Source organism: Camelus bactrianus, chromosome 22 (genome assembly GCF_048773025.1).
Source record: "Camelus bactrianus isolate YW-2024 breed Bactrian camel chromosome 22, ASM4877302v1, whole genome shotgun sequence".
Taxonomy (NCBI): domain Eukaryota; kingdom Metazoa; phylum Chordata; class Mammalia; order Artiodactyla; family Camelidae; genus Camelus; species Camelus bactrianus.
The window spans coordinates 291,836-304,888 of record NC_133560.1 but is presented as its reverse complement, the minus strand read 5'-3'; the positions used below and the strand labels follow the sequence as shown (position 1 = coordinate 304,888).

At 39.7% G+C, this 13,053-nt stretch overlaps 1 protein-coding gene across 9 annotated transcripts in view; it reads left to right on the top strand.

The window, feature by feature from the left end:
• Window positions 1–13,053, top strand: part of LOC105062796 (uncharacterized) — a 94,042-nt gene that overhangs the window by 26,693 nt on the left and 54,296 nt on the right. For all 9 annotated transcript variants that reach the window (XR_012501499.1, XM_074350049.1, XM_074350047.1 and 6 more), the window contains one exon: window positions 7,895–7,948. Coding sequence is in view for 8 of the 9 variants with exons in the window: in XM_074350049.1 (XP_074206150.1) it covers window positions 7,895–7,948 (54 nt within the window). In the remaining variant the exon portion in view is untranslated. The remainder of the gene's footprint in view (window positions 1–7,894; window positions 7,949–13,053) is intronic.

Genomic DNA, 13,053 nt, shown 5'->3' with positions numbered 1-13,053 from the left:
TGGGGATAGTCTGGGCGGCGACAGGTTGAAAATGGAACAAGCTCAACAAAGAGGTTCAAATAATAAAAGGGGTGATCTTGGGGTGCCTCGGCATTGTGAAGAGGGGTCAGGAGGCTGCCGAGTGAAAGGAGGGAAACCCTTGCAGGCAGAGGCAGTAGTGAGAGGGAGCAGTGTCGAGGGGACAGCGTGGTCTCCCCCGAGCTGAGTCCAGGGCGTTTGCATGTGTGTGCACGCACTCATGTGTGCCCCGCCCTGCACACGGGGTGAGAGCAGTGACCACAGGGAGTATGAGAGCAGTGACCGTGGGTGCGGGTGCCGTGAGCATGGAGGTGTGGGAGCAGGGATCGAGGGTGCGGGTGCCGTGATCGGGGGTGTGGGTGCAGTGATCGTGGGGGATGTGGGGGATGCTGTTCCCATCGTCTGCTGATACTTGAACTGGTTTCTCAATTGTTACTGTACTTACAAAAATTTTTTTTGGTGTGTGTCATTTCCTCTTATGAAGGACCCCTCTGAGGACACCAGGGGCTCTCTAGGAGAACACACTTGCCTGCTTAACTACCCGGCTTGAAATCCTAAGTGTCTGCCCTTCCTTCCTGAGGTGCTGGGGTGGGGTCCACTAGGTGGTCCAGGTCTGACCCCAGGCCTGTTTAGCTTCTTAAGTTTTCATATGCTTGGGGCTGACCAAACGCCCTGCAGAGGAGCCTCTGGGGGAAGCCCAGCAGAATTCCACTGGGGGACAGAGGGTAGGGGGGCGCTCACATGCACTTCAGCATCAAAGGGGTGTTTGACTGTGTCTCTGAGTCCCTCCCCGTTCTGAGATGGCCCTTTCCCACTGGAGGAAAGAAGGGAGCTCCAGGGGCAGGGGTCCCAGGGGCGAGGCTCGGGCCCTGTGTCTACCCTGGACTTGGTCACCTTTCTGGGAGGGGGATCTTTGGCCCGGTGAGATTATGCCCCACCCGCCTGAGCCCTGTGGAATTAGCACTAGCATGGGGTCTCCTTTAGGGAAGGGGTGCAATGCATTGCACACTCCCAGGTCCACATGGAGACCAGGGCCCTGAGCAGCCCCTTGGCTGAGGCCATGAGAGCCTTGTGGTCCTGGGCCATCATCCCCTGGGAAAGGAGCCCCAGGCAGGGTGTGGTCCTACTGGTCAGCCATCACAAAGGGGTGGCCCTTTGTGTGGGCCTCTGGTGTGCCAGCCCTGGCCTGGCCTTGGAGCCCAGAAGCTCACGGTCAGGCTCTGGAGGATGGGTTTTCTTTGGGACTGCAGCCTGGCCACACCAAAGAGGTGTCCATTTGGCCTGTGTCCAGTGCTGGGGGTCCCCCAGGAGTGGGGGGCACTTGGAGATTCCCCACCTGAGAGGAGGTCCACTGAAGGGTGCTGGATGTGGTACAAGCCTTTCCCAGGCCAAGTGACAGTTTCCCACTTGGGACCTCAGGTACCCGGGCACAGTCCCCGTGTGTGCTGACTGTGGCCCATAGTGGGCCCAGGCGCTCCCTCAGAAGAAATCTCTGGCTCCACCTTGGCTGGGAGAGATGAGTACTCCTCTCGATCCTGCCCCCCACCCCGCGCCCTGGGCCCTGACCACGGGCGATTCTGCCTGGGCTGGTTTCTAACTCACCTGGCCCAGGTCCTAGGCACCGTCCTGGAGCCTTCGTGGAGAGCCTGCATGTTGACCTGCTGCTGTTTCTTTTCCCTCCAGACGCTGCCTCCCCCACCCCACTCCCAATCCTGCAGCCTGTGGTCACCCCCATCTTTGAGCAGCTCATGGTGAGCCCAGGCCTGTCTCCCCTGTCGTTTCTGCACAGCCCTGGGTTTTCCCTGTTGGTGAATCGAGGTGAGGGCGGTGGAGGAGAGGAGAGCTGGGGAGCTGGCACTTGAGGGTTTGGTGCCTCTGGGAGGAGGGGCTGAGCCGCTTGGAAGAGACAGTCACCTGAGTAGCCCTACACCTGCAGCTTGGCTTGAGGCCGCAGGGCACCCCGCCCTCTGGTGCACAGCACTGTCCCCTCCAATCTGAAGGGCACAGGCTTGGAGGGAGCCGGGCTGGGTTGCTCCCACCCCCAGCTACTGTCAGCTGCATGTCCCCGGCTCACCATTCTCTCAGCATATTTCCTCATCCACTGTCCTGGGCCCCAGGAGGATTATCTGAGAGCCCTGGGCGAGGTTTTTAACAGGTAGAACCCGGAATCCTGTGCTTTCCCGGAGTGCTGATGGTGGAGGCTTGTTTTCCTGTGTTGGACGGACGGGATCAGTTTATAAGAGATGCTATTTTTACTGTAAATACAAGGCATTAAGTACTGACTATACGTTTAAAAAAATGCACAGATACATTTCCATTTATAGGTATTAGAATAATACGTAGTGTTTACAGTAAAAGCCAGGTATCATTTAGAAGTCGATGGCGTATGTGTATATTTAGATCATGTGTGTGGGTCTGTGGGTGGCTTTGTTGGGGGGGGATAGGTGTCTGGGTGGATAGGTGCTCACATTTCATGTGCACGTGTGCAGGTGTGTGTTGTGTGGCACGTGCATGTGGGGATGTGTGCATTTGTATGCTTGTACACGTGTGTATGCTTGTGGTCATGTGTGATAAATGTACATGTGTATGCGTGCATGTCTCTGTGTGTACACGTGTGGGTTTGAATTCATGTGGACTGTGTGTGTCTCTGCATACATGTATGCATGCGTGTAGACTGTGGGGTTGTGTGCATATGTGCGTGCGTTCCTGTGTGGGTGTGTATGAATATAAGTACATGCACACACGTGCATGCGTGTAAAGAGCATGTCTTCTGGGGCTGTGCCCTGAGCATTTTCCCAGACCAGAACCATCAGCAGGGATGGGGAGACTCCGGTGCTCAGAGGTGCTTGAACTTGCTGTCCTTCACCTTCATCACCTCCGTGAGATCCCAGAAGTGGCTCTTCAGGGTCCTTGCCCCTTAAATACATCATCTGAAGTACTGGACAAATCAGTCTTGGGGCCGTGCTTGTGTGTTTCTGAATCTTCCTTTGCTTTCGCACTGTTTTCCCTCCTCTCCATCACCTTTCAAGTCTCTTCCTTTCCTGCTTCCTCTGATGTTGTCTGTTTCCATTTCTTTTCTTTGGCTGCCACTCTTGCCACAGACTACCTAGCTTCCAGCTTTAAAACAGTTTGAATGCTTGGTGCGCCCTCTGTCACCCAGGGTGGGTCCCGTCTGTCGATGCCAGTGTTGATGGCGGGGATACTGGGTGTGACGCGGCCACCATCGCGTGCCTATAGGCAGAGGCTCTGCCAGCACGAGCCTCTCTTCCCTTGAGCCCACGTCCCTGTGCTGGGAATACAGCAGCGAAACAAGCACTCCTGCTCTCACGGAGCAACTGTGAGCCCAGCGTTGGCTGCCGTACGTGTGTCATTTCACACGCGGCTCGTGAGCAGGGGCGCGTCTTCTCAGCCCCACAGCCGAGGAAGCCCAGACTTATGGAGGCTTAGGGGACACGCCTGAGTTCTAATCACAGACCTGAGCTTAAGGAGGAAATGTGCAAAATGGGGAATGTCTCCCAATCCCATCAACCCAGCTGAATGCTCTGAATTTTCAAGTTTTCATCTTTATACACGTTCTTTTCCCACATCATTGTCGTTTTGATGTAGACATAGATATTTTTTAATTTCTAATTTTTGTTAGTTTATTATTGAAGTACAGTCAGTTACAGTGTGTCGATTTCTGGTGTCCAGCAGTGTCCCAGTCATGTGTATACATACATCTATTCATTTACATATTGTTTTTCATTAAAGGTCATTGAATATAGTTCCAAGCACTATACCGAAGAATATTTTTTCAATCTGTTTTTATATACAGTGCCTAACATTTGCAAATCTCAAACTCCCAAATTTATCCCTTTCTGACCTCCTTTCCCCCGGTAACCATAAGATTGTTTCCTAAGTCTGCAAGTCTGTTTCTGTCTTGTAGATGAGTTCATTAGTGTCCTCTTTTCTTTTCTTTTTTTTTTTAAGATTCTGCATATGAGTGATATATGTTACATTTTTTCTCTTTCTGGCTTACTTCACTTTTCCCTCTTTGTTCTTTTTCTTTTTGGGGTTCAAAAATTTTCTTTTGTATTATCTTGGTTTCTTTTTGGTTCCTTTGACTGCACTGTATGTTTTTGATTTGTGGTTCCCCTGTTTTGCCGGTATATTAACTCATTACTGTATCTGTTTGCTTTAAACTGATAGTCGTATAACACATCCTAAAAAGAACGAAAGAAAGAAAAGAAATCTGTATTTTCTTGTTCCCCCTCCCAACTTGAAGGATTTTGATGTCCTCTTTTACGTCTTCATGTTTATTCTGTTGTAATTCATTGTAGTTATCACCTTTCCAGTCATGGTTTTCCCCTTTCTGTAGCGTCCTGCATAAATGTAAGGAAGATGAGAAAACGGAATAGTTTTCTCTAAGTTCTAATATAACTGGAAATAAATACAAAGGCTTAAAATAGTCTAGGATATCGTACAATCACTTCTTAATCCTTTATCGAGAAGTAATTCAGTCCTTCAAGGTAGTAATGAAAGTAGTTTGTTACAGCATTACTTAGGCTGAAGTATATTAAATGGAAAGTGATTAATACAAATATAAAAATTATTAGATGAATTGATTTGGGATTTATAATTAGTTGTTTGACATTTGCTAGCTACACAGATGGCTGAGAAGTTCTTTTTATGTAAATATGTCTTTTATAAGAATGTTCACTACATGTTAGCTCGATTTATAAAATGTGAACAGGATAAAGAACATTATCACTCCTTTTTATTTTTTCTTTTAACTCTACTGTAATTTTCACTTCTCTGGGTGTATATATGTGTGTGTGTGTGTATATATATATGTTTAGTAGTAGGTTATATACAGATATTTAATAATATATAAGAATGTATGTAATATAAATAGGTAGTCAGTTTCCAAGATCTAAGCTGGTGATCTCCCCATCACCTTTTTATGCCTCTTACTAAATATTCGTTCTACCATTACAGATATCGGTTACCTTTTTAATTAGTGGCTTTTTGCCTTGCTCTCTTTTAGTAACATTCAATTATAAAAAATCAGAGAAGTTATGCCAGCTCATTAGTTATGCATGAAGATGTTAACCTAGACCTAAGGAAATTATAGTTCTCTTTTAGTGGATAGTTCCTCAGATAATGAGTGGAAGCATTAACTTTCTGTGTACAACATAGCAATAAAAAAGTTTCAGAGCTTCTTTATAATGTGGCGCCACAGTAAAGCATGGAGTTTAGTTGTGTATCCATGTATATATATCTTGTATAATTAAAGGGACGAGGCACATTTACCTCCCGATGCTTAAGTACCTTTCTGGTATAATTTATTTTCCTTCCCCAAAGAACAATGGGCTCATAAAAAAAGGCCTGAACATTCAGTATTCATGAAAAGGCCAACAGATATTGCATGGTTTTGAAATCATGCTTTTATAAAATCACAGAATTTTAAATCACTCTAATAAGTGTGTTTATTAAAATTAATTAAGGTTAGAAAAAGGCGCATAGCTGAGATTAGTAAAAATGCATTGCGATAAAGAAGATAGGCTAAGTTACTCTAACAAGTAGACCCAAAATGCAATGTCTGAACATAGCAGAGGTTGGTTTCAGCTTTAGCATAAGATACTTCAGGGAGTAGGGAAGTGGGGTCTGCTCCATGACCTTGAGCTATTGTGATAAACGATTTATTTCTTTATCTGCTGTAATGTGCTCATATTTTTTCCTCGTTTCAAAAATATAAAGAAAAATGTTTTATAGTTTAGTATTCAAGAGTAAAAGAGAGACAGGAGTAAGAGAAGATTATTTCCTAAGCAAAGGACGGTGGTATGGCTAGTGGTATCATGGCCTTAGATGAAATATTTGCCTTTCTCCTTTACTGAAACGCCCGACTGAGCCTGTACCAATATACTATTTTCTGCTTCTGCCTGAAAGTTTATTTCAAGACAGAGTGTGAAAGTTGAGTAAATTTTGTGGTCTAGACACATTATCAATGTTATCATTATAGACACATTATTATGTTATCATTATCATTTCAAGAAGGTGACTCTTACCTTCTACTTATTTCATAAATTTTGTTGCACAAAGTAAGTCTTTACTTAAGTTCTACAGGTTAATACAGAGTTCTCATAGACTGAATTTTGCTTAATCTTGCCACACGGTACACATTGTCTAAATGGGGATAATTTAAGCTAAATTGAGCCATTTCTTCATTCTACTAATAATATTGTTCCAGAAGTACTTTCAATCTATATTTTGGTTTTCATTCCCTTTTCTATAAATACTTCGTGTTTGTATATGTTAGTCATGTGGGTTTTCCCCCCATATTCAGTATAATTTCTCTCCCTTTTTTTAATACAGAGAACTACTTTTCTTATATGTGAGTCTAGTTTGTATTCCATTGAATTCTTATGGTGTTCTCATTTGTTTTTGTAACAGTTTTGTTGCTAATAAATTACTGATGATTTGTCTAAGATGATTAAAGAAAAATAATTATAAAATTAGAAATAAAGGGTGTCATGACTGGTATAAAGTAATTTTTTTTTTTAGCTAAAACTGAAAAAGCTGAAAACTGCATGAGTCATATTTTCTACATTGAGTTTCACTTAGAAGTTGAGCATTTGTTCAAAAAATGGTAATAATGATATAACTCAAAAATAGATAACATATCCTCCCTTCTATGAGACTGTATTGTATATACACATTAGTAAGGTCCTAGGAATCTATATGATGTATATGGAAATGGTATAAAGTGTATACCAAATTTTTTTTGAATTCTGCAAATAATTATATACTTTAAGAAAGTGTTGAATCACGTAAAAATACATTTCCATGTGTATTTTTCATAATTCAGTGCATCTTTCAGTAGGTATTTCTCAGAATACCCTCAAAGAATAACCCTCAAAAGTAATTTACACTTTATAACAATTCCTTGCTAGCTATTAGGAGGTATCTTCAATTAAAACCTAATCTGCAGATATTGTTGCTGAAAATAACGGAGTAATCTCTTTCAAATCAGTTTAACCTATTATATATCTATTTGCTCCATGGCATGATTTATAAAACGTGTCTTAGTATATGTATGAAAACTGGATAGAATAGAAACCTTGATTAAAAAAAAGTTACCTCTACTATACACACGCAGAGACACACACACACAGAGGAGGGTCACTTTTAGGTCCTTAGCTGAGGATCATTTCAAATCAATTTATCCATAGCTATCCAGACAAGATTGTTGCCTACAAGTAGTTCACTTTTCTTTTAACATAAGTTTTCTTTATGTTCATGTTACTAGTGGTCTAAAAGCTACTGAAATTACCCACCTATAACATGTTCTAGTATAAATGTTTATTGCTTTTAGTCTTTACATTCAGGTAATTTTATGATTGTCTCCTTAGAATACACTTGCACAAAACTTTTCAGAACATAGAGCATTTTACTTTGTCAAGACAATAACAAACACATACACAGGGATGTAGATGATAATAATGTTAAGTTAGAGCCAGATTATGGAGGAATATGTACTTAGATGTTTCTTAGGTAGATAATAGAAGGTCATCAAAGTTTATTTGGAGTAGGAAATATGATTGGAACTCTAAGTTAAATCACTGAAGTGTTATTTATATATTTTTTTCAATTGAAGCCTTTGTTTTTCTAGGCTTTTGATTATATTTTCAAACTTAATTAGCAAGTCTACAGCGCATTTACAAGATGAACACGTGCTTCCACAGTGTTTTACTAATGGTTTCCATCTTCAGTTGGGTAACACAGACCTTTCTAACATGTAGTATACATTTTTTGCCATTTGGCAAGTATATCTATTTAGTTTGGTTTGTTTTCCACAATTAATGCTGACTGATAACTGGGTTCTTTTCTCTTCCAGGTTGTGGAGACGAATTTGGTTGCTTTTGACTGTCACTGGATCATTATCAATGAGGTAAAGTAAACTAAACCTTGCTGTTAACTCTGGGTCCTGTTTTCATATGTATAGTCACAGGATTCCTAGGGCCTTGAATTTCTACTAAGAGACAGAACACAAAGTAAACTTTCAGCTTACTGAGTGGATGCTGTTAGATAAAAATAGAAAAAGTATAGTTTTTTTTTTTTAAATTATAAAGGGCTTTGCATGAATGAAATAAATGGAGAACGAATTCCCCACTGAGCATCTTTTAGCCTTTTCCGTTGGCACACACTGCCTACTTCGGGAGATCATCTTTATGAAAAGTACACTCTTCTTTGTCAGCACAGTGAATTCCTCCCAGTGGAGTGCTTATGTTCCATTTATATTTTACTGTTGTTTCTAGAACTTTTATATCCACCCCCCTTTACACAAGGATTAAATAGTTCAGCACATGAATATGAGTAAAGAAGAGCAGATTGTTTTTCTTTTCACAAAGCAATACAATTGTTTTAAAATTCACCCACTTGTCAAGTCCCTTGTGAAAGTTTTTTGAATTTTCTAAGGACCATACATAAGATAAAAATACACTATTACAATATGAGAGCCCTCTGAAACAAATTATTCTATTAGCACCTGCCAGTCAGAATTGGAGAGGACAGTGAGAAATCAGTCAGGGATAAATAATGAGACCATGCGAATCTGTTCTCAACGAGACCTAGGATTCAACATATCTATCTCTTATGAATACAAATTTTATGTATTATTTATCAACAGATACTAAATATTGAATGATAGAATAACAAGTTTTGTCTAAGGAACAGAACAGCATTTTGGGCAAGAATACTGGTTTTGCAATTAGCCAGATAGGCTCCATCCTGGCTACACAACTGGTTAGCCGTGTTACTATGGAAATATAGTATAATCATCCTGTGCCTCAGGTTGTTTTGTTTGTATGTATAGTAACAGTTACTTTACAAGTTCACGATAAAAATTAAGTGAAATACTGTCCAGTATGCGTAACACAGTCCTGACAAAAGGCAATGAATAGTGCTGCAGTAATGAGCAGAGCAGGGGGAAGCTCACAGATCACTTTCTCACACATTATTTTGTTGAATGCTAAATATTCTTATGAAGTAATGAGGGAATAAGGGCCATGAAAAGCGCATGATTTGTCTCTTCGTACACAGAAAAGTAAAACCGGTTCTCAGTTCAAGTGGTTTCTCCTGCACCACACGTCACTGATGGAGTTTTAGCTCCCTTGTTGGCTCTTTTTCATGCAATGTAAAGGCACTGGAGACATCTTGCAAATCTGTTGTTGGTCTGCCGAACTTTAGGTCTACATGATTTGTCAGTGAATTTCTTATGTCCCATTAGGATGTGTTTTTCTGAGATCCCCAAAGATAATGTGTGTATGTGAGATCTGCTTTTCAATAAAGTTTTTAATAACTTTAATGTTCTAATACCACTCAAGTTTCCATCTCGAATGACTAGATATCAAGATAGAGTAAAAGGAAAAGGGAAACTTAACAAACCTTCATAATAACTTTTCAAATGAGGTGTTTTCATTTCTATTTTTCTGCAAGGAATCTAAGATTCAAATACATTAAACAGTTTGCCAAATATTACACAACTATGAAGAGGTGATAATGGAATGTAAAACCTTTTAGTCCTTTCCAGCCTAAAGCTTTGATTGTTCTTGCTTCATTTTCTTTTGCTTCAATAATTTTCCTTACAGATTATATTTTTGAAATTTCTGCTACCTAAATTTCAATCTTACAGGAGCCATATCTTGTTACTTTTTGTCTTTAGCTTATTATTTTCTAGGTTACTGTTTTTTGGAATAGAGACTCCGAATTCCTGTTTTTGTCTCACCTTGTTTTTATTCCCCACCTGCTGATGGCGAATAGACCACACAGGTTTTTCTGTTGTAAAACAAGCTGGAGCCATTTTACTTGTTTGCATCAATAGAGCTGAGTAGGGGAAAAAAGTGATTTCTTGCCTCCTTAGAGACATGGATTAATCAAGCCTATTAATACCTATAATGTATAAATGGAGGTGCCCATTCCTTTCTATTCTTTGGCAAGATTGCAGAAGGGACCCCTGAATTAACTTTTTTCCATATTTAATTTAACCTCTAGCACTATACCTGAATATTAAAAGTATGAACCCAGGTAAAGAGAGCTTTCCAGGATACCAGTGGCCATCTGTCTCATGCTTGTGTGTCAGTTTGTACTGTGGAAGAAATCGCTTCTTCATATTATAGAGAGGAAATCTGACTGAGCAAACTAGCATGTGTTTCATTGATGATGATTATCTTGGAAAGAATAATACAGTTGTATTTTAATATATATTTACTAAATATTATGACTCCTTTTGTTGAACTTACTAAATTTTATTTCATAAAATATTAGAAGGGCAAATGATGTCTCTAAATGGACATTCCATAATTTGGGCCACCATTTTGCAAAGAAAACATCCACACAAACACAGCAATCTAACCAGCAAATAACTCAATAAATGCTAGAAGTGTAGAAGACAGTATAGAAGACCTCAGTTCTTTTCTCCCCTTCACACTTGGGTTTTCTACTGTAAACTGTCATAACTGTAACTTCCCTTTACCATTACTGGAACTCTTATCTCTGTTTTACCCACAGCCCTCCTTGCTAGTCCTTGAGCAGAGATGTCGTTTTAGCAGGACGGCAAGTCAGTACTGCTTAACCTTTGAAAAATTTGATGTTCACAACACACACTGTTTACATTGGTCATTATATTTTCTAAGCTAGGTTACAACTCACAGAGATGAAGCATATTTTCTGTATTTTCATCCCGAACAAAGACCATCCTTCAATATGTGTGTGGTCAGCACCCTTTCTTCCATGTGATTCCATTCAGTCACCTCATTCTCTCCAAAGGAAACTTGAGTCTCGCTATCTTTATTTCATTTACAGTCCTGTTTATAATGGATGAATCATAATTTACCCTAGTCTCCATAAAAGAAGAAACAAGGATTTCTCAAATTTGCTAGGAAGATAGACTCTAAAAGGATCAACAACCACAAAACCCAACAACATGCAGATGCCCATTTTGACTGAACATGGGAATCACAAATGTGTCTAGTTTGGTTTGTGTAGCTACTGTTTTGTTGCTAATTTTAGAATGGCTTGCAAACATTTATTTAATCTTATGGCACCAACAGTTTCTCAAAGAGAAACTATAAATCAAAGTTGGCATTGTGCATCATGGTACAAATTGATGTTGAAACTTGAAAACAATGTATTTTTTTCATTTGCATCAAGTGTGCTGTAATAATGAGAGGCCGTGCTAGCTCATATGGTGTAATCAATCATCTGTTAGTAGTTGGTAATGCTATTTATCTTCTTCCTGCAATCAGTGGCTGCAGCACAGAACAGCCTTTGCACATAAGTACTGTCATCCCTTCAGGGTCCTGAAGCAGATGGCCTAGCACTTTATTTAAGTTTTACAAAAGTTAGACATTCAGATAGGAAGCTATGCACTGTTTAGAGCTGCAAGCAGCATAATGCTATGTGCACCCTTCTATTAGCTGTTGATACTCAGCCTGACCTTTGGTGCCCTGACTTCTTATTTAAATAGTTTAAGCCATTATTTTCTGTTAATCACTACTGAATTGTGCCGTTAAGGAGAAGTTCTTCTTATTGTTCTTTTGAGATTTGAAAAGCCTAAGTGTGTAATGAATATGTCAAGCAGAAAGCTGCCATTCTGCTCCTCTTCCTGTTCCTACAGTCTACAGCTGGTGGTGTTTCACGTTTCATAATATTTGTATAAGTTATTTCGCATTAACATTAAACTTGATGGAAGCATCAAAGGATCGTCTTTGCAAAAACATGAAGAATATAGACGTATCAGCAAAACAATACCAACAGAAAGCATAATCTTTTTAAATGCCACCACATAGTACACTGCTTAATATCATTACTAAAATTTGCTTTGTTTCGAATAGATCAAGTTATTAAAGCATCCCAGTGCCTGTACTTACAGTTGTAGGCATCTGTCTTTAGAAGGTGGTTGGGTAAAGTCTTCATTTTTTTTTTTTAATTTATCATTCATTTTTTTTTTTGAATTTATCAATATTTAATGAGTATCTACTAGGAGCCAGGAACTTTGTAACATTTTAAGAAATAAAAGAACAGGAAAAGGAGGAAGGGGCCCCTTCTCTGAAATAGTTTATATAGTATAGATTGGCATCTGATCTAACGGATTTTGAGAGTCTTTCCTTCACCAGAATTCTATTAACTTAAGCCTAAAGCTGATACCCTACAAGGTTTCAGGAGTGATCCAGTTTTCCTAAAAGATTTGTTCTGGGAAGTGGCTGTTTCTGGATGGAGTTGTATCCCTACCAAATATTTTAGCTTTCCTCTTTCTTGTCTCTTACACAGTTCAAAGTCCATCCTACATTAAACTGGCACAGCAAAGTGAACAAGAATCTTCTCTTGGATTTATTGATTTGATTCTTAATAATTTTTGATTATTCATGTAAGTTATTTTGGGGAAAAAAGACTGTATGCCTTGGTCGCTAAAGAAGAAAAATTGAGAAAAGTTAGGTACACTAAAATGTATTTGTTCATTTGTATTGCACTATCAGTTCTTATTTCATAAATACACTTAGTCCAAAAATAACACAAAAAAAATAATTTTATAATTTAGCTTCTTTAAATTCTTGCAAATAAAGGAAATGTCTATGTGTTTATAGAGATGAGCACATTTGGGTAGTATGGGCGGTTTGCGAGAGTGAGTGGCGAACTTGTTCTTCACGTGGTTATTTTAAAAAATCAGATGGTTTAAACATTTTTAAAGTTCCGAGCATTAGAACAGTATAGATTCCAGTAGATTATACAATAGTTCCATGTTTTAATACAGAAGTTTACTTATGGATTTCTTTTTCATGTAAAATATCTCTTGATAGATTAAGGATTCCCTTGGCTTTTAGTGTTTATATAACATTGCATCTACTACTCTTGAAATGCACCTTTTGAAAACGCAGTTCTGTAAATATAAGGCAGCTGCCTAATCAAGTTTTCGTATCACTATCAAACGATTTTTGAGATCAGGTGTCAAAACTAAGACTGCAAGTGAATTTTTTGTGACAGACTGTTAACTTCATT